The sequence below is a fragment of the Delphinus delphis genome, chromosome 1, assembly GCF_949987515.2.
Source record: "Delphinus delphis chromosome 1, mDelDel1.2, whole genome shotgun sequence".
NCBI classification, from domain to species: domain Eukaryota; kingdom Metazoa; phylum Chordata; class Mammalia; order Artiodactyla; family Delphinidae; genus Delphinus; species Delphinus delphis.
Window position 1 is genome coordinate 150,746,841 of NC_082683.1, and position 25,996 is coordinate 150,772,836.

The 25,996-nt window shown below is 57.1% G+C and overlaps 1 protein-coding gene across 3 annotated transcripts; it reads right to left on the reverse strand.

Annotated features, from left to right (window-relative positions):
• CDK18 (cyclin dependent kinase 18) lies at positions 1 to 25,996 on the reverse strand. 3 transcript variants are annotated; one of them, XM_059996041.1, is made up of 17 exons: positions 25,819 to 25,996; positions 9,214 to 9,364; positions 8,886 to 9,025; positions 8,197 to 8,322; positions 7,300 to 7,356; positions 6,350 to 6,464; positions 6,068 to 6,162; positions 5,780 to 5,842; positions 5,185 to 5,308; positions 4,947 to 5,067; positions 3,869 to 3,966; positions 3,524 to 3,629; positions 3,352 to 3,394; positions 2,609 to 2,699; positions 2,205 to 2,282; positions 341 to 1,523; positions 1 to 297 (listed from the first exon to the last, which is right to left on the reverse strand). In XM_059996041.1, the coding sequence occupies exons 2-16, from the start codon at positions 9,335 to 9,337 to the stop codon at positions 1,489 to 1,491; spliced, it is 1,416 nt and encodes a 471-aa protein (XP_059852024.1). In that variant the 5' UTR covers positions 9,338 to 9,364; positions 25,819 to 25,996; the 3' UTR covers positions 1 to 297; positions 341 to 1,488. The 3 variants fall into 3 exon arrangements, with proteins under 3 accessions (XP_059852024.1, XP_069396118.1, XP_059852009.1); XM_069540017.1 differs by having other exon boundaries at positions 8,886 to 8,962; positions 25,819 to 25,923; XM_059996026.1 differs by lacking the exon at positions 25,819 to 25,996 and adding an exon at positions 15,605 to 15,643.

Genomic DNA, 25,996 nt, shown 5'->3' on the forward strand with positions numbered 1-25,996 from the left:
GTACAACATGAATTAAATATATTATCTGTCTTTGCGCTGAGTCACAGGACATTCACAGTACAGTGGGGGAGGAGGGGAGGGACTTGTGGGGAAGCCAAGACCCTCCAGGGCTGCTCCTCAGGCTGAGGGGGGTGCGCAGGGGACCTGGCCTCCCCTTGGCCTCGCCATCCGAGATTCAGCCAAGTGCTGAGGAGACTTTGGGAATAGGACAGGTGTGCTCCACAGGGGTGGGGGCGGGGCCTTCTCGCAGGGCCACGGCCCTAACACTCCCAGTCCCCTGGGGCCTGGGGCTCAGGGCTCGGGATCAAAGTCTATCCCGTCCTGTCCCACCTTCCTGTACCTCGGGATCAAAGTCTATCCCGTCCTGTCCCACCTTCCTGTACCTCAGGCTGCGGTGCTGATCCTTTCTCTGGTGACCGCCCTCTGGGGAGGCCAGGGGCATGGGGAGGCTGGTGCCCAGATAGGGTGGAGCAAGGACAGAGCCACGGGGGCCGGGAAGGAGGGGACGAGGGAGGCTGTGCCAGCCCCAGGGAGCTGGCGGCAGCGTCAGGGTGACCCTGCATATCTGGGGACCGTCCTCGGGACCCTGGCCCGGGGCTGGCTTACCAGCGCTCAGGAATGATAAGCGGGAACCACTCTCGGGAAAGGGCGGGGAGGTAGCAGCTTGGGTCAGAGCTCCAAGGGCAGTGCGTGCTCTACCACCTGCCAATTTAAGGCAATCCCATTCGGACTGGGGAGGCGGGCAGGCCCGGCTGAGCTGGCAGGAGTGCAGCTGGCAGGACCAGGCCACCACTGGACTCAACTGGGTGTCCAGCAGCATACGGGGCCTCTGGCGAGAAGTGGGGAATGGGAACAAGTGGGGGATGATGAGAAGAGGGGGTGGGGCTACAACTCCCTCTGTTGCTCTGGGGACACCCGCCCCTCAGGTGGGGGTGGGCTTTGGCACACATGTTGGCACCCAGGATTCCAGAGTCCCAGACAAGGTGCCATGTTGCTTCCTGCTCTCAGGGGGGGAAAAAGGGTAAAGACGTGTGGGCTCCAAGGGGCCTGAAAGGGACTCGACCAAACTGGTGAGGCAGGCAGGTACCCCGGGTGGGGAGGCATGGTGGTGCCCATGTTCAAGGCATAGCGCTCTGCCCGGCCTCTAGATTCTTCTGTCCATGTGGGTTCCATGCTGGTGTCTGAGCACTTTAGGGTGGGAAAGTGTCTGAGATCGCTCCCTGTCCCCTCACCTCCTCCCAGGGAAGCAGCTCATGCCCAGCCCCAGGGAAGGTGATGGAGGGGTTGGTGTCCAGGCCAAGGCCACTGGGGAGGCATGTGGGAAGAAGGGAGAGGAAACAGCCGTGGCCAGCAGGGCTGCCGAGAGGTCTTCTGGACCGGCCGTTAGCCCTCACTCCTCAGTCCTCCGAGGCCACACGGGCCCCATCCTGCCGCAATTGTGCTCAGTGTGACCTCTCGTCCCTTGGGCCACAGCAGGGTGGGCATAGCTCAGAAGATGCTCTGCCGCCGGCTCTTCCCTCGCCCTGGAGAATGGAAGGAAAGATGTGGGACTGCAGGGAGAAGTCTGGGCCGAAGGTCACCTGAGATCAGGAGGGACGGGCGTCCTCCAGAGCTACTCTGATAGAACCATCAAGAGCACATGCTTGGGAGCTGGTCAGCCCTGGGTTAAAATCCCATCCCTGCTACTTACTAGCTATGTGAAATTGCACCTTAGCCTCCCAGAGCCTCAGTCTCACTGCCTGTGAAATGGGGAGCATTAACTAATAGTACCAATTTCAAGGGGTATTTTAGGATTAAATGAGATACTGCATAGGAAGCACTTATCATGTCTGAGGCCATCAGCTAGTCTAGAAACGAAGTATAGTTCTCCCAGGATGGAGGCCAGAGAGCTCAGAATTTGCAGAGAGAATGAACCAGGAAAAACGTGCACCTTCCTCAGGGCTACTGTCAGAGACAGCGTTCTGTCTAGGGTGGGGGTTGAGGAGGGAAACGCAGGAGGAGGAAGCCTGGCAAGGAGATAGGGAAACCAGTCCCTTCCCTGCTCCCCACGGGCCCCCGGAAGACAGGCCAATGTCAGGGAGGCCACGCTGATTCCCACGGCAGGAGGGGCTGCTGGGCCCTATCTCTGTTCCTCAAGAGGGTGGAGCCGCCTGTCCTGGCCTCCTCTAATAAGAGGAGGAGGTGGGGGAGGCATGAGCCCCTACCTGGCTGCTGAAAGGCCAGGCCCCGGTAGCCTGGGTCCTTCTGGAGCTGGATCTCCTTCAGGGAGAAGATGGAAGCAGCTGGGGTGAGAGACAGAAAAGGCCAGGAGAGAGCTGAGTGGAGCTGGCCCTGCTCCTGCAGCCTAAGGCCCCCACACCCATCGAGCACCCCCTTAGTTAGGACTGGCCCAGGAGCACCTAACTGGGCCTTTCGGGCAGCACCTTGGATCCACAGGGTTTCCTCCCCTCGTTGCAAACGAAAACCCAAGGAGGGGCAGCCAGGTTGCTCAGCTAGACCCAGGGCCTCTGGCCTCTTCGTTCCGGCTCCTCCACTCACACCAGCTGCTCCCTTTCTCTGGTTCTGGGGTGGCCCTGCCCCCTTCCCCCAACCTCCCCTACACACTCACTGTCTTCGAGCTGGTGCACACGCTCCCCCAGAGACCGGAAGTAGGGGTGCCTCAGGGCCGCCTCTGCTGACACGCGACTCTTGGATTCGTACTGAAAAGCAGAGGGTGGGGGACTGCAGGGACCCCTCTGGGCAATGCTATTCCCATGCTAAGTTATATGACGAGGAAGGGAAGGGTCAGAGTCTAACCTGAGAAGCCCCTGGGGTCAGCTGCCCACTCAAGCCAAGGCAGTCTCAGAACTCAGGGTCTCAGATCTCCAGCCACCAGGAGAAAACCAGAAGGGGGGCTTTCAGAGAATGATCTCCTCTTGGGATGGAAATACAGATGCTGAAGCATCTAAGATCACAACTTTAATAGTAATATTAACATGTAGTGCTAACAACTACCCTTTATCGTGTGCTTATTCAAGACAGGCACCCTTCTAAGTGTATTCCACAACCTCAATTTATCCTCAAGACCATCTTACAAAATGGGAATGACTCATTCTACTTTGCAGTTGAGGAAACTGAGGCACAGAAAAGCTCTGTAACTTGCCCACAGCTACACAGCTAGGGTCTGAATTGGGGTTTGAGTCGGGAGTGCACCCACTCTTAAGTCTGTGGAAGCCAGCACTCCCCTCGGGCCCAGTGGGTGGAGGGTACGTGGGGAACGCCAGCACGCAGGTGGGACGGAGGGCTGGGCAGGGATCTTGGGGCTTCAGCTCGCTGACTGCCTGGCCCTCGTCGGCGTGGGAGCACACTCACCAGGAGGAGGCCGGTCAGGAGGTTGATGCCATCAGTGTCCAACCTGCGGGAGGAAGGAGCTGGCACAAGTCTGGTCTATGGGGGCGGGGTGGGACGGGTGGGGCTCACAGCCACCTCCGGGAGGGACAGCCAGGCCCACAGGCAGAGAGGAGGAGTGGGGAGGAAGGGCTACCTGGGAGCATGACTGATGAGCGGCTGGGGCAGGTACTGGGGGAAGTTGTACGCTCGGAACTCGGACAGGGCCATCACACCAGGCCACGTCTCTTCCGTGGGGGTCCCTGGGGAGATGAGAAGGGGTGGCGAGGGGTGAGAGGCCAGGACCGAGGGCGACTTGGAGGGGTGCAAGGTAGGAGGTGGGGTCATAGAATGACTGAGTCCACCGGGGGGGGCCCCCCCGGGCCCCCCCGCCCTGTAGAGATCCGGTGGGAGCTGCTCTTCCCAGTCCGGATATGCGCCCGGGCTGGACAGAGTTCCGGCGCCCCCTAGTGGTGAGAGGGAGGAGCGGCAGGACACTGACCGAGGAGTCGGAAGATGAGGTGCAGCTCCTCCTTGACCGTGGAGCCGGGGAAGAGGGGCCTCCCTGTGGCCATCTCGTAATGGATGCAGCCCACGCCCCTGCAGGGAGCAATGGGCAGGGGCGGCGTTAGGCTGGACCTCCTTGCACCCGCGCTTCCTAGCGCTGCTCCACCACGATGCCCTGCCACGGTGACTCAAATGGGTCATGGCACCGGGGTGGGTGGCCCAGAGCTGCAGAGGCTCCTAGCACAGCACAGCCACCCACTACAGCCTCCCTCTGGGGGCTTCTCAGGGCTCTAGGACGCTTTGATCTCTCCCCTTTCACTCTGTAGTATTTGGGTCTGCATAGCCAGCACCCATGAGGCAGCTCTTCAAGCAGTGTTGTCTCCAACTTCCCATCATGTGCCCCTCTGGAAGACAGAAGTCCACAAATCCACTCTCCAAGGAAACCCCTGGTGTAGGGCGCAGCAGTCATGCATCAGAAAACTGTGTTTTACCTTTAAAGTTCGGCAATCTTTTCCTTCTACACTGAATCATATGTGTGTTAATTTTAAGGAAAGAAGTATCCCTTCTAAATTTTTCAGTAGAACTGATGCTTGGGTAAGATTCATCATATTTACTGTGGGCGCCCTCCTGTGCCCTCTGGTAACCCCCTATGTACCCCTGGGCGAATATTTCAGAAGCACAGCCTAGGAGGGTCTATTTAGAGCCAGGGAAACCCCAATGTAGCTCTGACTTAACTTTATTTTTTGTTTAAATGCATCTTTTATTTATTTTCCCCCTAAACTTGCTTCTCTTTATTTTTTGGCCACACAATGTAGCATGTGGGGTCTTAGTCTGCCCACCAGGGATCGAACCCGCATCCCCTGCATTGGAAGCACAGAGTCTTAACCACTGGACCACCAGGGAAGCCCTCAATTCTTTAACATCCAGTTCAGCAGGATGCCACATGGCTTTTATTCAAAAGAGATTAGACAGTCCTTCGCAGAGGCCTTTGGGGCAGCAAAAGCGAGTCGCAGGTGCGGAAGCCCCTGCCCCACGCCCCCAACCCCACGCCCAGTCCCACAGCGCTTGCTTACCACATATCGATGGGGGTGGAGTACTCCGTGGACCCCAGCAGCACGTCGGGGGGCCTGTACCACAGGGTCACCACCTCATTGGAGTAGGTCTTTGTGGGCACTGACTTGGCCCGGGCCAGTCCTAGGGACAGACCCGTCACTGAACCGCCCCCCCACCCCCGACAGTGCCCACATCCTGAGGAGACTGTGTCAGCTTCCTCCACTACCCCGCCCCAGCCCTGTGGGCTCTGGCCCTCACCGAAGTCAGCCAGCTTCAGCTCCCCTCTCTCGTTGATGAGCAGGTTCTGGGGTTTCAGGTCCCGGTGCAGGATCTTGCGGCGGTGGCAGTAGGCAAGGCCCCGGAGCAGCTGGAACATGAAAATCTGGGGGAGGGAAAAGAAAGGAAGCAGTGCAAGGTGGGAGCACGTCCCATGGAGGGGAGGGGGGAAGGGAGGAACCCTGCGCCTCTTCCCCGTGGCTGGGACGGGGATGGGGACAAGACCGGGTGGAGGTGAGGTACTTGGAGAGCTACCTGGTTCTCCTGCCCGCGTGGAAGCCACATCCTGGGCCCCAACCACCCCAGGGAATGCCATCCAGAGGGCAGGGCACCAGGTGTACAGAGGAGGCAGGAGGGTGGGGGAGGAGAGAGTACCCCAGCCGGGGAGCTGGGAGACGCCACACTGGGCCAGGAAGCCTGCCTGTGTGGGGTCCTACGCACACAGAAGAGCTCATTCATCCCTCTGAATTCCCCCGAAGCCTCTCTTCATCCTGGCAGGTAACTCACGCTCCCGTCTGACAGAGCGGGAACCTGACGCTCAGCGTGAGAGCGGGGAGGTCCACACGGAGGCTCTCACCTTGACGTTGTGCATGCTCATGAGGTTTCCACAGTGGTCCAGATACTGCTTCAGGTCACTGTCCTGGAACACAGGCCTGGCTCAGCCCTCACCCTGACCTGACGCCTGGCCAGGCGCCCTTCCCTGGGCAGGGCCCAAGCCGAGGAGTGGGACGGGTCCCTGGCTCTGAGCTGCCCCTACGCCTGGGCCCTTGGGCCATTCCTGAATGGGAGCATCTGAGAACCTGATTCCAGAACAAGGCCTGGGCCACCCCCACCCTCTCCCCCCCACACCCCTACCCCAACTCACCAGGTACTCAAACACCAGAGTGAGGGAGCGCTCCGTGTGGATGAGGTCATGCAGGGTCACAATATTGGCATGTTTCAGGTTCCTCAGTAAAGACACTATGGGGAGACAGGCCTGCCTGTGTCCCTTAGGCCCCATGTGCCCCTCATACCCTCTCCTCCTGGGACCAGCCTCAGGAGTCCCCATTCCAGCAATGGCTCTTGGCCCCCAGGCTGCCACCAGGGCTCAGGCCAGGAACCCCTCCTCCCAGGAGCCCCAAGACTACAGGACCCTAGGATGCTGTACCCTCTCGGATGGCAGTGCAGGGCGCGCCTTCTTCATGTTCCAGCCGGATCTCCTTCAGGGCCACGAGGTTCTCTGTCAGTTTGCTGCGCCCTTTGAAGACTGTGGCATAGGTTCCCTGGGAACAAGAACCCCAGCAGCCCAGCCACATTCAGGCCCCGCTCTCCTCTGTCCAACGTCCTCCTCTTTGTGCCTCTGCTTGGGCCGTGACTTTGGCAGGACCGCCCTTCCCTACCCCCCCACCCCTTCACTGAAATTCTGTTTCCAAAGCCCACTTCTCTGTGAAGCTGTCCCTAACTCCTTCCTGGTCAGAAGGAACTGTCTTTCCTGTAAGCCCCCAGCAGGCAAGGTGTCCCTCTATTATAACACCAGTTTTGTTCTTCCTTATGTTCTGTTGATGTTTACGTGTAGGTCTCCTCTGGGTTCCTGGAAGGAAAGGGCCACATCCTCCTCCTCTCTGTAAACCACGGCCCACCCCCACCCCCACCTGGAACACAAAGCCCAGCACAGTGTTTACGGAAATAGCTAATAATTACACGGCGCAAAAGCTTACAGTGACCTACTCGGGCCTCACAACACCCTACGAGGTAGAACAATTAGGATCTCCGTCTGACAGAGGAAGAAACCAAGGGCACAGAGGGAGGTCACATAGCTCACACCAGGCCACAGAGCTGGTAAATGGAGGAGTTGGGATTTGATCCCAGACAAGAAATATTAGCAGGAAAAAAAAAGACTGGATTCTGCCCCAGAGCCCATCAGCCACCCCATCCTCATGCCCTCCTCCAGGACCTGGGCCCAACTTAACACCTGCCAAAGGCTGGGCCAGACTGCATGGCAAGATCTGTGGGACGGGGGTAGTGTGACCGCAGACTGGGGAAGGCTGGGGAAGCCCCTGTCCCTCCTCCTAGCCATCCCGCCCGGGGGCCTGGAGAAAACCCAACCCAGCCTCTTACCTCCCCCAGTTTGTCCAGTTTCACGTAAGTTTCCAGTTTCCCAAAGCCGATATCTGACTGAGAGGGAGAGACATAGGGTCCTGTGAGCTTGAAGGTCCCAGCAGTCCCACATAGAGTACACCTCCTCACCCCCAGCCTCCAGGTGGAAAGGGAATGAGACCCCCAGGGGGTCTGAGGCTAGCAGGGTGAGGGGAGCCCCAAATCCTCCCTCTCCACTTCTCTCTGTCCCTGTGATAAAGGAGGGAGGCCTTGGAAGTGTGAGTTTCTTTCTCCCGTGGCAGTGGTGGGTGCAGAGCCCAGGGTTGTAGTCCTGGGATCGCCACAGGCCTTTATCACCTGTCTGTCTCCATCCTGCTCAGAAGCCCCTCAAGGGCAGGAACTGTGCCTTTTTCTCCACTGTACCTTGGGGGTCCAGTTCAGAACCCACCTCGCTACAGCCTCTCTCGTCAGCACACTTGCTCCAGCTCAGTAGTACCCAACCCTTAACAATACGGACTCCTGGGCCCCACCACCCAGAGTTTGATTCTGTAGGTATCTGGACTGGGGACCAGAATCTGTGTTTTGTAGGATACTCCCAGGGAAACCTGATAGGCAGCCAAGACTTGGAAACACGGGCCAGCTGGTTTATTGACCTCACGCCAGTGAAGACTCTGGAACCCAGAGGGGGCTTGGAGCTCAGCTCCAGCACGGGTGGGACTCAACTAGGGAATGGAGGTTGACCAAGAGGACCAGCTGTGGGAATTCTCTCGGCCAGAAGGTGGCGCCAGAGGCCCAGAAACCCAGAAACCTCCCTGGAAACTGCTGCAGGCCTCAGCCGGGACAGGCAAAACCAGGACTGAAGTCTTGCAGGGGAGAGGGTGTTCCACCCAGGCGACCTCTGACCCTCTTGGGACTCACCAGGGAGGCACGGCGGGACATTCGGGTGAGCGGTTTGGGCAGGTCTGGGCTCTCCAGCTGCAGCTTCTGGAGGAATTCCTGGGGCAGACGGATGTCCATGGGCAGAGAGAGCCTCTTACTGATGTCCTGCAGTGGCCAGGATGAGACAGGGGCGCCAGTGTTTGCTCCAGGGTAGCCAGGGCTGTGGGACCCTCGCCTCTGGCCCTGGGCCTGGCTTTCCCTGTGAACAACCCCAGCAGGACTGAACCATGGGCTGTGAGGCTTCAAAGATGTGCTGAGACATATATGAACATCCAGGGGTTGCTGTGTGACCTTAGGAGGTGGCGTCCCCTCTCTGGACCAGAGTCACCATCTGTAGAATGAGATTCCTGCAGACACTGCGATTCTGTAAGCACATTTTTCATACACTTGGGCACATGTATGTGGGTCATAAGACCAACAGTCAAATTGTCTCGCCCTTGCTATGTACGAGGAATGTTCAGAGCACGTGGCATATATTCTCATTTAATCTTCTCGATGACCATTTTAACACAAGGAGACTGTGGTACACAGAGGTTGCGTAGCCTGCTCAAGGTCACAGAGCTAATCAATGGCAGAGCCGGGATTTGAACCCATGAAGTCTGGCTCCAAGGCAACCACCTTCCCGGGCATACATCTGTGGATGTGTCGTAGAGCCTGGAGCCCCTCACCTCCATGGAGAAGCGGCGCTGGTTCTGCCGCCGGTACTGCATGCCAGGGGACAGCTGCCCGGGGTCCTCCCCTCTGTCTGCGGGGGAGAAGGTGCTGGACTCTGGCTGGGGGTCTCTACCCAGAGGATGGAGCTGCAGGCCTGAGAGGGAGAGACATCAGCCACCCTCCCTGCCTCTGCCCCGGCATGGGGGTGGGGAGGAGACTTCACTCTGCCCTTCCCCGACCAAGGCCAGCCGTGCTGTGTGTCACGGTGTGTCAGGGAGGGTGGGGAGGGGCGGGGGGGATGCCGGGTGGGGAGGGGTGGGGGAAGGGCCCCAGACCCCTCACCCTCATTGTGCCGGCTGTGGAGCTGGTTGAACTGCTCTGTGAACTCGACCAAGGACTCCTCGATGGTCTCGGTGCGGGGCACTGACAGGGAGAAGCGGCGCTTAAAGTTCTTCATTTTGTTCATGATCAGCAAGCAGCAGGCTGCAGGGTCCTGGGACAGAAGTGAGAAGCGCAGGTGAGAACACGGCAATGGGTCCGGTCGACACCAGCTTCCCATCAAGCTCTGTCACCCCGCACTCAGGGGCCAGGGTTGCAGCTTCCTAACCCTCTTCCTCCTTGGGAATCTCATCCCCCCAGGATTCCCTGTCCCTGGGGAGATATTCACAGGGAATAAGAAGCACAGCAAAGTACTGCTCATAACAGCAGCTGGATGTGCCAATAGGATCCTGAAGGCCTCCCCAGGGCCAGATGGTAACCTTTCAGCTGCTGGAGGTCTAGAGAGTTCTGGAAGGAGGCCAGGGGTGGCAGGGAAGACACCAGAACCGGGTGGCCCTAGGGTCAGCAGCTCTTTACCAACTTGCACGGAAGAGGCTGAATGTCAACAGCCAGTAAGCCTTACTGACTCATGCCCATAAGCTGAACATAGCTTAGCCTACACCCTTGTAACGCAGTCTGGTCCCAACCCCATTTCATCCTAATATTGACACCTGGGAGTCCCTCTCTGGCTTGTCCTGGGTCCCCAGGAGACAGGAAAAGAGAGGAAAGGGACAAGCTGAGGCCTCTTGATCCCAGCCCCACTGTAGCTGAGGGAGAAGGAGGCAGAGTAGAAATGAGCTGGCCCAGCCCCATTCCCTCCTGCTGAAATAGGGGAGGTCAGGAGCAGTTGAATGTCTCAAGGGAAAGACAGAAATTTACCGGGAACAGACAGGGCCCCCAGGGAGGAGAGGCTGAACACTGCTGGCCCCTCCCACACCAGAACCCCAGCAGGCAGGGTGCCTACTGCAGAGAACATGATGCAGGAGAGGGGTGGGCTGCTCTGCTCACTCCAGGGCCCCCTCCCCAGCGAGAAGAGGTTCCCTCCCTGCGGCTCCTCTTGCCCCGAGTGAGGGGACACCCGCTGGCCTCCCAATGAGACTTGTGCAACTGCTTCTTCCCATAGACCCTCCCTTCTCTGTTCTGCCCTGAAAACTCAGAGTGGGGCTGTCACGCTTTCCCTTCCCTTTCCCCCCCTTCCCCTCCCCTCCCCTCCATGGTTTCATAAGCTTCCAGTGTGGCCACCCCCTCATTTCTACTCTGCCTCCTTCTCCCTCAGCTACAGTGGGGCTGGGATCAAGAGGCCTCACAAGGGCCCCCACCCACGCCTGCCGTGAAGCCATCAGGGCTAGCCCTGTGATGGGAGGGGGCCAGCCTGCACCAAGCATAGCCCATTTCCAGAGGATGCTCTCAGCACTGTCACCGGCCAGTAACCAGTTGCCAAGGCGACCAGGCCCCTCCTGAATCCTGGTTTAAGGGATTATGGGTCAGTAGCATGTTTACTTTGCTTAAGGATCACATCCTTCTGTACTCAGCCAGCCTGGAAAGGGTCCTTTCCCTGGCTACCCCCAAATGCAGCTAAGTTGTGGCCCTCCAGCTCCTCTGAGCCCAGAGACTGGGTATGGCCAGGCACTCCTTCCTCAGGCCGGCACCCCTCAGAGTACCGGCGTTGGGTCTGCACTGCCAGCCGAGCCTGTCTCTGTCAGTGGGCCGTGAAGTCTCCCTCCGTCCGGCTCAACAAATGAAGTACCAAGCATTACACTAGGCACTGGGGTTAGTGGTGAGTCAAGCCTGGTCCCTCTTCTCAAGGAACCCAGGGGCTGTGAGGCCTCCTTTGATGAGAAGGTAGCTGAAAGGTCTTCTTCTTCCAGCTTCCTTGCAAAGCCCACCAGCCTGGAACTTTCTTACTTCTCCATCTCCAAGCTCATTCCTGCCAGCCAACCTCAGCCACTCCTCCTGGCTCTGTGTGATGTCCGGGCCTGTCGTCTGCAGGATTCTCATGGACAGGAAGCTCCCAGAGGCTGCCACCCACCTCACTCTTGTGTGCAGCCAGCCGGGGATGGGGGGGGCATAAGGGGGGCTTCATGACGGTGGCAGCGTGTAGGCTCCAGTGACAGGAGGACCTCGACACGCCCTGCCTGACTCATATTTCCCACACGACAGGAGAGTGGAGATGTCCCCATTGTACAGATGAACTGTTTACAAGTTGGCTGAACACGAGAATCAGCAGGGAGTACTGGGAAACATTCAGATTCCTGGGCTTCGCCCTCAGATTCTGGAACTGAGGCTCTGAGGACGGTGCCTGGGAAAATGCACTTTTAAAAATCATCCCCCATCCCACAAGTTGCATGGGGTGGCCAAAACCAAACACACAAATGAAAAAAAAAACCCATGCCCAATGATCTGAACACTAGAGCCACGGTTGGGAAGCATCTGAGGTCTAGGTCTGCCCAGGTTTCCAGATTGCACTCGTGTGCTGAGATGAGGAATCCTCGAAGCTGCGGAGGCACAGGAAGGTGGAGGAATGCTGAGTGGAGCAGAAGACCCACCAGAAGGGGAGACAATGTCTGCCCTGCACAAACCGATGCCCCAAGCTCAGTCATGCTCATTCTAGGGGGCGGGGCGACTGGGCACTTGGCTCCCTGAGGTCTGGGCTCTGCCAAGAGGGGCCAGTCACGCCCTCTTCTAAACACAGGCCTCCCCACAAAGCCATCTGGGATTTATGGGATGGCACATAGGGTTTGCGGCTCAGGAATCCACCAGTAGCGGCCATATATCTCATGCCCTTGCATTTGCCTGTAGGGGAGGGAGAGGGGAGCTCATCAAAAGCCTTCTGGGAGGGAGGCCCCCAATCTCTACAAGACAAAGGAGAAGCAGCCTGAACTGCACCTGCCCTCCTTGTTAGCAGCAAGGAGACACCAGTGGGACCAGCAAGCATGTGGACGGTGAAACTGGGGACGGCTCACTTGAGCGGGAATGGGGGACCAAGCAACGCGGACGATGGGAACCAGCTGCTCTGCACCCGGCCTGAGAAGAGACCGAGAGGAAGTGGCTGTCACTGTAGCAGGAGCAATGGCGGTCAGATGTAGGGATGGGCTTCCTGATGGTGGCAGGGGAGCAGGCGGCAAGGGTGGTGACCACGCAGAGAGTGGACGCTGCTCTCGGACGGGGACAATCGGGGCCTTGAACCCGGCAGGGTCCGGGTGTGACAGGGCAGGCTGGGCAGTGAATGGTCTGTTGTTCCCCACCTCAGGACACAAGATGCCTCTGTGACTTCTTTCTTGGGAGAGTCAGTTCCTCAGATTTGAGGGTCAGGGGGGAAGGGCGACAGGAAAAAGGCCTGTTACCTTCGTGCCGTCTGCCCCTCACCCCCATCTGGGGACAGAAGGGCTCAGTGTGACCCGGCCTGAAGCCAGCCCAGGGCTGGGCACAGTGTGGCCTTTGTCCCCAGGGCCAGGGAGCCATCTGGGGCTGTCCCCGTGCAACTGGTGCCAGGGGAAGAGGGAGACGGGCGCCCAAGGACGCTGGCCTGGCCGGGTGGGATGGGGGGATGCTGAAGGAGAAGTCCCCCTCAGGAGCTGCAGGGGTGGGCAGGCAGACCCCCAACCAGGCCTTCCCTCCTGCCCAGGTGAGTCCATAGAGTTCTCGGCCTACCTCCCATCACCTCCTCCTGGGCACACACCAGCCAGCCCAGCAATTCCTGCTGGTGCCAGAGAAGCAGGTAGCTCAGGAGGAAGGAGGAGCCAGACCGAGAGGAAACTGACAAGAAAGGGCTGGACTCCTGGAGTGTTAGCAGGAACGGGCACTCACAGAGCCACCATTCTAATCCTCCCTGGCTCGCCTGTGGAGGACAACGCGGCTCCCAGAGGGGAACTGACTTGCTCAAAATCATGCAGCAATTTCCTGACTGTCGCCAAGTACACAGACTCAAGTGACCACATTGCTCCTTTCTTCTCCTAACTGGAACTCTCCCACCCTGCCCCTCCCTGCGGCCTAGGCTGTAAGCGCGGTTTTCTACCTTCCAGGTCTCCTTCACCGCCACCCTGAATTAAAGTCAGACAACCCCAGCTTCCAATCCCGTGCCACCACTAGCAGGCTGATGACGGCGATTCAGTGACACCATCGCTCGTAGCTTTTCATTCAACAATTATTTATTGAACATCTACTATGTGTCAGGCACTGTTGTTGACCCTGAGAATCCACTTGTGAACAAAACAGACATTAATCCTGCCCTCATTAATCCTGACACTCTAAAAGGGGTGGGGAGAGGCAACAAAGAAAATAATAAAATATATGGTATGTTAGATGGTGACAAGCGCAACAGAGAAAAATAAAACAGGAAAGAGGGATGGGGTGTGACAGGTGGGATGTTGCAGTTTTAAATAGGGTGTTCAGGAAGTCTTCCCTGAGAAGGTGACATCTTCTGGGAAAAATTCTGAGTAGGCACCGGGGAGGGAGCTAGTCATACAGAATCTGGGGGAAGCATGTCAGCAAGGGAACGGTAGGTGCAAACGTCCTGAGGCAGAAGTGAGTTTGGTACGGTCTGGGAACAGCAGTGTGGCTGGAGAAGAGAGCTGATCATGTTGGGGCCCCTCGGGATTTGGGAGGGTTTGCGGGGATGAGTGATTTGATCCCATCTAGGTTTTAATTGGCTCCCTCTGGCTGCAGCAGGGAGCTCGGTCAGGAGGTGATGGCTGGGGGAAGCGTAGAGCAGTGGAGGTGGGGAGAAGTGGCTGGATTCTGGGTATATTTTGAAAGTGGAGCCAGAGGGATTTGCGGACAGATTGTATATGGTGTGTGAGAAAGGAGTCAAGCAGGACTCTGAAGGGTTTGGCCTGAGCAACTGGAAGGATGGGTGGCCATAGTGGGGATGAGGGATGCTAGGACTGGAGGTCTGGGTTTTAGGCATGTGTTTCATGTCCAGTGGATGTCTGAGTGGGGATGCTGAGCGAGCTGACACAAGGAAGACACCCAGAAAATGTTAGCTCTCTTTTCTCCTTTTCTTTTTCTCTCGACTTCCTGCACAGATGTAAAAATGTACCAGAAAAGAGGCCCATATAAAGCTCACCAAACACATCCCTCACAGACGTTCTTAGAGCCCATAAGGCACTTTGAAGCCTTGGGATGCAAGAGGACCAGGGAACAGGGAACATGGTTGGCAATCAGCAGGCCTGAGCCACCAGATGGAGACGGAAAGGCCAGGTAGGAGGGGTCCCCCCAATTATTGACGCAACTCGGCAAGGCCACGCCGGGCAGGGGACCTGGGCCTCCTAGCTGACTGCTGTTATCCACGGGGCAGGCCAGGCCGGCCCACGGGCCCATCATCCAGGTAGTGCAGAGGTGGCCTGCCGCTCTCCACCCCCTGGACGACCTCTGCCAGGCCCCAGAACTGACACCTGCCTCTAGGCTGGGACACCTGGGCGACCCAGACCGGGAGACCACAGAGGCAGAAAAGGAGATTGCCAGAGCATCCAGGGAAGCTGGGCCACAGCCTCCCTCTCACAGAAGTTTGGCTGCAGACTGGTGCAGAGGGAGGAGGGCAGCTTCACTTCCTAACCTCCAGGGAGCCAGGCTCTGAGATTCCTCAGGGAACCCTTATGAGAAGCCCCTTTGCCTTCCTCCTGAATAAAGTCCCATTCACAAGCCTGCAACCCAAGGTCCTTCAAGACCTGCCCCCCCGTTCCTCTCGGGCTCTGCTCTCCCCACTCCCCAGCACAGCATGCAGTTCAGGTCCTGGGTCTTCAGAAGCTTCCCAGAGCCCCTAGGACCGCAGGGAGCCCATCTGATGGGCCTCCCTCACCGGGGGCGCTTTGATTCCAGTGCCTAATGCTGGCCACACACAGCAGGCCTGGCTGGCTGTGTCACCAGCGCATAGAGCACCTACTGCATTCCAGGCACATGTCAGATACTTTTCCAAGTCCCTCTTTTGGCTGTGTTTTCTTTTCTTTTAGCGCTCAGTCTCTGTGAGTTCAGGGACAGGGGAGGAAGGATGTAACTTCCAACTGCCCACTTTCTGAAGCCCAGAGGGTCTGACCCTTGGTCCCAAAGGCTGACCACCAGCTAGGATCCTTATGACATTCTCTGCTGCCCATTTCCTGCCCCCACCTCAGCCACTCAGCCACTCTGGGCCTTTGGGCAGGTTTCAAAACAACTAGAGGCCACGGCTGACCAAGTCTGCAGACGTCATGAGCTGAGACTTCAGAGCCACTCCCTCCTTGCAGGAGAAGTGTGCCTGCAGGGAGCCGGCAGATACCATCTCTTCCTTCATCTTCTAGCTGACCCTGCTTTGCACAGCTTGAGGCTTTAGTTTCCCTTGTTTGCGACAAACCTCAGGAGAAGCCAGTCACCACATGACTGGCTGGAGCTGAGAGGCAGTGGCAGAAGCAGAAGCAGAAGCCCTGGAGCCCTCATCACTCACCTCATTCCGCGAGCTCTTGCCTGGATGAGAGAGGCTGTCAGCCTGGGGCCTTCTGAGTGGTCAGAATCAAGGGGACAGACAGGCCTGTGGTCACTCTGCCAGCGAACAGATGCTCTGGACACAGGGACAGAGCTCAGAGAAGATTCTCACAGCCCCTGTTGGAATGCGGGAAGCAGGCGGGGAAGGCCTTCCAGGAGCAGGCAGGACTAACCTGCGAGAAGCCGGTCAGGAGGCGAAGCGTCTGGGGCTCAGGGTGGCCCCTGCCCTGGACAAATGCACCACTAGCCTCCACGGCGTCCTACCTGATGCAAAAGTCCCGCAGTGAGGGCCACATGCTGCCCAGCCCTGCTCTCCAAAATCCTCTGCAGTGTGGAGTCCTGGCAGAAGTCCCAGCTCTCCCACCTACTAGCACTATGACCTGGGAAGACACCCATGCCTCAGTTTCCTTTTCTGCTAAATGGGGATAATGCCTAACCTCCTATCCAATTGCCACTGGCTGCGAGACCTAACTTTCTCAGTTGCTTTCTGATGATGTCATTTCCCTATTTTAAATCCTTCAATATTAACACCACCCTCAGGAAAAAGTCCAAACTCCAGTGGCCAGAAGACTAGGCCTCCTGTGTTTTGACCCCTGTCTCCTCCTTGTCTCAGCTCTCACCCCTCCCTGGGGGGTCCAGCTTTATGAAATGTACTTGGCGTTCTCAGGGTAAACCACACTCACGGCCCACATGAACCTTCACTCGGCCTGGGATGCCCTTCCTCGTTTTTCCCTAGGTAAAAACCACTGCCAAGCGCAACTCAAGTGTTGCTTCCCCTGGGAAGCCGCACGTGGCCACCCCTCCTCCCTCGAGGTAAGATGAGATGCTTCCAGAGCGGCCTGTGCACATTCGTAACTAGATGGTGATGTCTTCATGGCAAGAGCACAGTCTCAGGCAGCTCTGCTTCCCCAGCGCCTCATGGTGGAAGGAACCTACCAGGTGCTCAGCCAGTGTTTGTGGAATGAATGAACACATGGCTGAATTAGACCGCAGCCAGTGCACCATAATGACTCGTTCAAGCCTCTTTCCTCTATACACATTTAAACATTAGGGCCATTGAAGACAAAGACCTTCTGGCACCTTGAACCTCCAGAACACTCTGTCTGTCTGTCTGCAGACCCTTCCATTCTCAGGCAGGCCAGGGACCTGTTTCTATGTTTATCTTCTCCTTGTCAGGCCAGCCCCACTCTCAGCAGGTGGGACTTGAGCCCACCGGGATGGCCTGGTCCTGCCCTCTTTCTGGGCACACTAGAGCAAGCCCGGGGGTCCGCCAACCAGCCCTGGACTCTCTGGGACATCTTTCCTCCTCGGTTCTCCTGGCTCTCAGTGGGAACTGGAACCCAGGGACCTGTGGGCCAGGGACAAGGGGAAAGCCAGCAAAGTGTTCCCATCTTCAAGGCTCCAGTCAGGCATGACCTCTTCCTGGACGCCTTCTACGATGCCCCTCATGTCCTCTCTAGCCTGAAACCCTGCTGGCCCAGCCAGGTGGGGGCCCCTCATCTGTGCTCCCACGGCATTCTGGACGTCCCCAAGTAGCACCCTTGGCTCCCTGTACTGTAAATGCTTGCTTGTCTGTTTCCCTAGTTTGCCTGCGGGCTTGTTAAGGGCAAAAATTGGGTCTGACTCATCATTACACCCCCATGTGCCTGACATGGGGCCTGGCACCAAGCAAACCCTCAAATGATCAGTGAGCAAATCTATAAAAGCTGAAAATTCCTGGTTCTGGGAGCTGTTTGGAGGTAAGAGGGCTGCCAGGAGACTGTCAGTTGCCCACGGGACTCCAAGCCTCATCTGTAGCCTAGCCCTCCTTCTCCAGCCAACTCTTCCCCATGGTAGTGGGGGGAGCGTGGGCTGGGGCAGAGGGGGCAGCTTCCTGGCCAGCAGCAACTCCCCCAGTGAGGTCTGTGGAGGCCTCAGGGTTGGCAGGTGCCACAGCACAGTGAGGGATGGACAGGGGATGGAAACGATCCTAAAGAGAGGTACCAACTGAACACGCACCGGGCTGGGGCCTCCAGGGCTTGTGGAGAGGGGCTTGGCAGACCTTGGGGCCCTCCTCATGGGCTCCCATCCCCTAGGGGCAGATTTCCAGGGCCTCACAGGTCAGGTGCACTACCCAGGCTCAGACCTTGGCCTCGACCCCTACAGATGACCCCTCCTGACCCCCCTGCCCCATTGGTGTGGGCCCCACATCAGCCCCGCTGATACTCTGTTCTTTTTGGCTTCCTGAGGCTCAAGGAATGAAGCCACATATATCATCTTCTGGTATTTTCTTTTTAGCCTTTTCTGGAGACCCAGCTAAGGCTGGCCTGTAATCTTTGTGGAGGCTCTGGATTTCTAAGTGATATGATGGGACAAGGTGCCCTTCTGTCAGCTCTGGTCCTGGCCGTGCATAACATCCCAGACCAGAGGCTGGAGCAAGGAGCCAGCGCAGGCAAGATCTCTGTCTCCCATGTCTGCTTCCAGACCAGGCCTGCCTCACCTCCCAGACAGAGAAGACCCTTTTCCACTCCTCTTAGCAGCATCCATGAAAGACCCTCAAGGAAGGTCCCTCACCTACTACCCAGTGTTTTTAAAATTCCAGAGTCTGGAACCTCTTCTTAGGTCTTTCTTCCTAAATCCCAATGGAAGCAGCTCACAACCGTTTCCTCTCTGTTTGCTTAAGGACAGATGCTGATGCCCGCCATCCTCTATACAATCAGTAGGGGGAGAAGTAAAGAGCGTCCAGGTCACCTCTCCTTCAGCCTTCCCTTGTCCAGACTGAAGAACCTGTCATGGGATCTTTGTTAACATCTCTTGGTTTTCTCGCCATGCCCAACTTTAGCAACAGAACGGCAGGGGCCTTCAAGCTCTGGCATCCCGGGGGACTGCTCAGTCACATGACAGGGAGGGCAGGAGGGAAGGGTTTCCCAGCACCTCCAGACCACATTTCTATTTATACTGCACTCCCAGGCCTCCACCGCCACCAGTTTGGCCCAACAACGCCAGGCCCACATTCTGGAGGACCCTGGCCAACATTCTCCATCCTTTAGGGCAAGCGGGCTTCCTCACACTCAGCATGGCCGCCCTCTCACCAGGCTGGGCCCAGGCGGCCACCTCGGCCTGGACCACCTCCCTGCTCCTCTCTGTCTCCAAGGCCCCCTTTGGGATGCCTCTGAACATCCTGCAGTTGCTCACCTGTTCTTTAAACGTCCCATCAGCGGCACCCACCGCCCAGAGCTCGGGGGTGGCGCTGGTTTCTCCTAGACCCTCTCTCACTTCACAAGTATCCACTCAACCAGGCACTGTCCCAGGCTCTTGGCTTGTCTTCCCCTCCCCCAGCCTTCTGGTTCTCCTGCTTCTTTCTCCCTCCCTTGTCTGGTGGACTTACTTCCTCTACCTGTCCCTGAATGTCAGTGTTCCTGAGAGTTCCCTCTTTGGCCCTTTGTTCCTCCCCATCTACACTCATCCTGGTGACCTCATGCTCTCCTGCGGTGGAAACCACCACCCATGTGCTGATGACTCCCAGATCCACAGCTCTGGCCCCACCAAGCCCCTGAGCCTCACACACACAGGCCCAACTGCCTGCTGGGCATTTCGGTCTAGATCTTCCCCTAGGGTCTGAGATCCTAGAATTACCCCACTGGGCCTAGGACAGTCCCCAAGACAGCAAATAGTTTGAGATGTGTATTTATTGTTTTTTGTGTGTGTGTGTGTGGTACGCGGGCCTCTCACTGTTGTGGCCTCTCCCGTCGTGGAGCACAGGCTCCGGACGCGCAGGCTCAGCGGCCATGGCTCACGGGCCCAGCCGCTCCGCGGCATGTGGGATCCTCCCGGACCGGGGCACGAACCCGTGTCCCCTGCATCGGCAGGTGGACTCTCAACCACTGCGCCACCAGGGAAGCCCTGAGATGTGTATTTAAATGAAAAGGGCATTTGTGTACAACTTGTAAAAGCTGTATGTGTGCTAGATATACATGTGTCATACATGTGCACTATATAAATATATGTAAATACACTGTATACAATCCAGAAGGATAGAAATATGTGTGTGTGTGTATATATACCCCCCCACATACACACATATATATATTCCAGAAGGATCTAAGTTAAATGCTAACAGTGGTTATATAATAGGGCGGCAGAATTATGGGTGATTTTAATACCTTCTTTTTGCTTATTTGCATCTTCTAATATTTCCATAATGAACATTCACTGCTAATGTTAAAAGAAGAAGTAACGGGGCTTCCCTGGTGGCGCAGTGGTTGGGAGTCCGCCTGCCGATGCAGGGGATGCGGGTTCATGCCCCGGTCTGGGAGGATCCCGCATGCCACAGAACGGCTGGGCCCGTGAGCCATGGCCGCTGAGCCTGCACGTCTGGAGCCTGTGCTCCACAATGGGAGAGGCCACAGCAGTGAGAGGCCCGCATACCACAAAAAAAAAAAAAAAAAAAGAAGAAGAAGTAACGCTTCTTTTTAAATGAAAAAAAGTATTTTTAGGTAGATTCCAGAACTATTTAGTGCAAACCTTGGGAGAACTATGGTTTTCTTGAGCAGGGTCGGCAAACTTTTCTGTAAAAGGCCAGACTGTCAGTATTTTAGGCTTTGTGGCCATATGGTCTCTGCCATTACACAGCTCTATCCCCATAAGGGACCCACAGACAAGATGTACATGAATGTGTGGCTGTGTTCCAGTAAACCTTCACTGTGGACACGAAACTTCACATTTTATGTAATTTTCAAGTGTCACAAAATATTACTCTCAACTTTTGAATTTTTCCCAACTACTTAAAACTATAAAAATCATTCTTAGCTCACGGGTCGAGTAATATAGGCTGGATTTGGCCAAGAGCCATGGTTCGCCAAGCCTTGCCCTTGGGCATCAGTGCCTGGATGGCGTTTGAATCCGGTGCCCACTCCTTTGGGAAGTACTTATTTTCCTCTTATCTGACAAGGAGGAGGTCTTCCAGGCCTTTCTCATCCACTGAAGCTGTGGCAAGGACCAGCTGCCCTGGCCTCAGCTGGGGGAAGGCCCTGTGCTGCAGAGTTTGGGGGATCAGAGGCAGAGTCCCTCCTGGGGTCTCCGAGCACAGCTCACCTTGCCAGCAGGATTGGCAAAAGCTGGAACCACAAACCAGCCATCCTGGACGGAGCTCTAGAAATCCCCTAGTCTGTGTCCTTGTTTTTCGGGTGAAGAACGGAAGACTCAGAAAGGGGAGCGAGCTGCCCAAGGCCACTGGGTTGATGGGGCAGAGCCGAGACTAGAACTGAGGGCTCGTGACTTTGAGTTCCATGCCCTTTCTGCTCCCCCAGGGTTGGAAAGGATGGCAAGGACCTGGCCGGAGACGGCATTCTCCGCACCGGGCACCATTATCAGGGAAATCAGCAGCCCACTGGAGGGCTGCCTTGCACAGGGAAGGAGCCAGGCAGGTCTGGCGTCAGCCCAGAATGTGGCACCCAGCCCAGCTGTGGCAAGGGGTGCTGCCAGCTGGGCTCCGTGCCAGGAACAGGGAGGGGCTCAGGGCCCCCTTTCCTGGCCTCAGCCTATGCCCTGCTAGCAGAGGGGGTCTAGAGACCCAGCACTGCTGATGTCATGAGTGTGATGCCCTCCAGTGCAGGACCTACCATCTACCTGCTTCCAGGCACTGGATCCTGCCAGGATGTGGGGAAGGACAGCCACGTCCCCTCCTGGGCCTGGTCACCCAGCAAGAATCTCCTTTGCTGGGTGGCTAGGGCCAGAGGAGAGAAGGAGCCCCAGTTCCTGAGGGGATCCCCAAAGGCAGGAAAGGGGAGGCTCCTTTAGGGGAGCAAGGTGTGAGGACAAAAATCATTCTGGAACTTTGCCAGAGCTTCCCACAATAATGATAAAATGGAGAGGGCGCTCAGGGTAAGGGAGGGTAGAAATGCTTTAAGAACAGAGTTTCCTGCCCAACTGAGGGCCTGAGCCCTGGTTTCTACAGGGATCAAGGAGAGGCCAGGGTCCTGAGAACTGCCAAATGTGGCCACTAAATCCATCTGCCACCACCCTGGATAATGACACCAGGCAGGGCAAAATTCAAGGAATATTGTGGACATTATCTCATTGGAATCTCACAACCATATGAGGTAATACTATTACTCTCTCCATTTTCTAAATGAGGAAACTGAAACTTGGGTGAGCAAGTTCCTCCACCTAAGGCAACCACTTACTGAGCGACAGCGGCAGGATCTGCACTGACCCTGGAGTCCATACACTGCCCCCACCCACGGTGAGCAGGAGACACACACTCCACACACAAAAATGATGAATGAGGGGCTTCCCTGGTGGCGCAGTGGTTGAGAGTCTGCCTGCTGATGCAGGGGACACGGGTTCATGCCCCGGTTCGGGAAGATCCCACATGCCGCGGAGTGGCTAGGCCCGTGAGCCATGGCCGCTGAGCCTGCGCGTCCGGAGCCTGTGCTCCGCAACGGGAGAGGCCACAGTGGTGAGAGGCCTGCGTACCGCAAAAAAAAAAAAAAAAAAAAAAAAACCTTGATGAACGCACCAGCTGGCCATTGTCGGGTCATGCTGTCTATACTGACCCCTCTATTTCCAGGAAAGACTTTATTTAATGTTTGAAGGGTGGGGTGGGAGCACAGGGTAAAACCATTATCCAGAGTTCCAAGAAAGAGGGTCTCACCACTGTCCCTTCAAAAGTTTGGGCCAATGTCTCCAAGACCAGGGTGTCCTGTCTCACCAGGGTAATTCATGCTGTCAGGAAACCTCAAGACCCTTTTCAGTTCAAAGGCAATTCTCACACCCGCCTCCTCATTGCTCCTCCTCTGCAGACAGAACCGTGGAGATTTCAGGAACAGATGCGCTCTCCTTCAGACAGGAGGTCTGGCTGAGATGCGCCTACAGCTTTCCCTCTTCCTGATCTGCTGCTGCGCCACTGGCCAGCTCCTGCCAGGCCCAGCCACTGGCTCTGTCATGATCCTGGGTCCCAGACCCTCTGCCTGAGCTGCCAGGAGTCCAGCCTCAGAGCTGGGTTCCGTGTGTGCGCACACATGCGCTGTGGGGACCAGGACAAGACCTCGGTTTGCTCCCACCCCCTGGAGATGGGAAAATGCCTACTCAGCAGCTAATGCCAGGAGGGCGAAGGGTCCAGGGTGGACGGGGGAAGAGAAATGTGACTCACACCCAACAGGGTGAAGCTAATCAGGTGAGTCTGGATCCAGGCCAGCCACTCCCTCCTGGACAACAGAGCAGAACAGGGACTGCAATTAATTAAGTACTGGGGGAGGGTCTTCTTACCCCAGGGAAAGGAGGCCCTGCCAGAGGCCCTTAGAGAAGGGAGCTGTTGGGTTTCCAGGTTCCAGTGCCTACCTCACTCATCCTAGAAACTGGGATAGAGGGTAAGGTACAGTCCCACAGCACAGACTCCTGGTCCTCTCCTGGCAGGTTCTCATCCAATTGGTATCCCACCCCACCCGCCATTCTCTTACACAGAGCCCTCCTCCCCAACCTGGAGGAACAGGAAAGATACTCTCTAAGGGCCCGGCCTGATGGGATTAAGAAAGCCTGCCTCCGTCTCTCCTGAAAGCCAGGCACAGTGTGATAACTAGGAATTCCCTTCCAAATAACAAATACAGCTACCGGTTATTTAGCATTTGCCGTGTGCCAATGCATTACTTCATTTAATTCATGCAACACACCTCCTTATTATGATCCCCATTTCACAGATGAGGAAACTGAGGCTGGGAGAAGCTCAAGAGTTTGCTGGGGAGAAAGAAGTCACACAGCTGGTATTGATACTTGCAGGAGCTGGGCTGGCCCTCTCCTTTAGGCCTCAAACTCAGGGAAGGAAAGAAGAAATCCACGGAGGGATGGATGGAGATGCTGGACAAAAGTCCAAAACAGGGTGAGCCCAGAAAGTAGAGGCACAGATGGAGCAGGAGCTGGGAGAAGCCAAGCGAGGCTCTGCCCTACAGTATGGGGCTTGTTTGCGTGGGCACAGGAAGGCCAGCTTGGTAGAGGACAGTCTGGGTCTGTCGAGAAAACAAATGCAGCCATAAAGGCACCTTCATCTCCTCAAGGCCCGATGGGAAGGCTTCCAAGGCAGGCAGCTCGATCAGTGCCATGAGATCTTAGACCAAAAACCTACTTGTTCCTCAGACCAGGTACCCTCTCTCCTGCGATCCATGGAGAAGCTTGGCTCTGCCTGGCACAGGGTAAGGGGGAGCCTCCTTACTCACAGCGCCAGCCCCATCCTTACTTCTCCAAGGACTGCTGTAGAATCAGACAACTCCAGAGTAGGCTGGCATCTCCCCTGATGGGGCAGGAACTAAGAGCCAGGGGGCTTGAGGTCAGATGAAGTGGGCTGGATCCCACCTTTGTGGATTTCGGGAAGGTTGGTATCTCAGAGTCTTTGTTTCCTCACCATAAAATGAAGATGATAATACCTACTTCATAAAGCTGTGTGGCACACTACTTGGCACCCAATCAATAATAAATGCCCAGTCAAAACTAAAATCAAAAAATGGTAGCCACTGAGGCATTCAGAAATCGGATGCAACTTACTAAAGTCTACTCTGGCTCTGGAAACCCCAGTAAGTTTGGGAAGAATGAAGGCTCCTGGTGGGGCGTGGGCAGCCAGCGGGGAGAGTCCCAGTGGGCAATGGGGTTGCAGGGCTGGGGGAGGTCAGCCTCACAGGCTCATCAGCTGCACAGGAGGTTGACTGGGGCAGGGTAACCCGAGACAGTAGCTCTGCTGTAGCAAGGTGACCCTCTCTCCAGAACACCTTCAAGATGCAGACCCAAACCCAGGAGCCAGTGTTGCCTGGGACCATCTTCGCCTTCCCCCAACCCTAAGCAAGGTGGTCCCAGCGCCCTGGCCAAGGCAGAGGAAAGGTAGGGGATCTCTGAGGACATTTCTGTCAGCCAGACATTCCAGGCATCCTCGTCCTCGAGGATTCTACTCCCTCAGTCCAGTGTCCGGGAATGTGCTGTGTGCCCATGCCCAGTGGAAAACGTCACACGAACATGCCGAATCTCAGCGGGCGCTGACACAGGAGGGGCAGGCTGGTGGTGTCAGTGAGTCACAGGGCCCAGGACACAGTTGGGGAACTGCTGAGGGCTGGGCTGGGGGTGGGGCTGAGGCTCTGGGAAGCTGACCCCCACTCCTCACAGCCCCAACTCTCCCACCCTTGCTGTCAGGAAGGGGCTCAGAGAGAATGAGAAAGAGGTCACTGGTGCCTAGCAGGGTGTTCACCCCAAGCACAGAAGATCAGTTACTGTCTCAACAACCGGACTCCCACCACAAGGCCTGCAGACAGCTCCAGAAACCCCCCGCCCCTAACAGGGAGAGCACAGAGGCCTCCAGCAAGGCGGACCTCAGATTTCTGATTCCTGATCATCTCCCCTGAGACAGAAGAATCCTCAAGCCACATCTCCCAACAGGCCACCCACCCTTTCCCACCGCTGCGTTAACCCTTTGCCCGCTGCTGCTGGGTGGGGAGGTGGTACTGCCCCTTTGGGCTCCCGGGTGGGCAGGGAGAGAAGAGGTGCAGTAAACCCCAGAGGCCCCCACTCAGCCCTCCACACACCCCTCAGCGCTGGAACCTGCAGGGCTTCACGTGTCCTGTCCTTCCACCTTCACTCCAGGGCCCTGGCCTCCCACCCAGCCACAGCCTGCCTCTCTGGAAAGTTCACCGGAGCCCAGCAAGGCCTTCAAGGCGGGATATGGTCCCACACTGGCAGATTCTCCCGTTACCGGAGACTCCTGACGCTTGCCCTTCCCACAAGGAAGGGAACTGAGAAAGCGCCTGGTTCCCGATGGGGTGGAAAACTTTGCTTCCTAGGAGCCTGGGGGCCAAAGTGAGTACCGGCGGAGACTCCCGGGAGTGGGGGGGTGGGGTGGGGTGGGCGGAGGATCTGAGAAAGCAAAACAGTCCTCCCTCCTAAGCACCTGGAACCGGGGACTGGCCTTTGCAGGGCATCGCCCACCCCCTAACAGTCTTGTCCACTCGCCTCGTGATCTCGGACCTCTCCAATGTCGCTCCGGTATTTCCCTCCAACCTCTCTCCCCAGGGCAAAAGCAGAACGGCGCCTTTAAGAGCCGCTCCGCTTACCTTTGCTTCGTTCACCCGGCGCCGCGGTGCCCCCTCCTCCGACCTCCCCTTCCTCCCCCGGCACGCCGCCCGCCCAACCGGCCGGACACAGCGCGCCGCCCGCGGGACTCACCGCGCGTGTCCTGGGGTCCGCGGCGCGCCAGCTCCAGCCCGCGACGGCCGGGGTGCGGCGGGTCTGGGCGTCGTGCCCTGCGCCCTGCTGGGGTCCCTGCCCGGGCTCGGGGCGGCTTCCCCAGCTCCGGAAAGGTGAGCGGCTCCCCAGAGAAGCTGCAACCTGAGCTAGAAGAAGA

Coding starts and splice junctions, on each gene's coding strand:
- CDK18 (XM_059996041.1), bottom strand. CDS start 9,337: ATGAACAAAATGAAGAACTTTAAGCGCCGCTTCTCCCTGTCAGTGCCC. Junction 6,163..6,349: donor CTGCACTGCCATCCGAGAGG/GTACAGCATCCT, acceptor GTCTCCCCATAG/TGTCTTTACTGAGGAACCTG. Junction 2,283..2,608: donor TGTGCACCAGCTCGAAGACA/GTGAGTGTGTAG, acceptor CTCTCACCCCAG/CTGCTTCCATCTTCTCCCTG.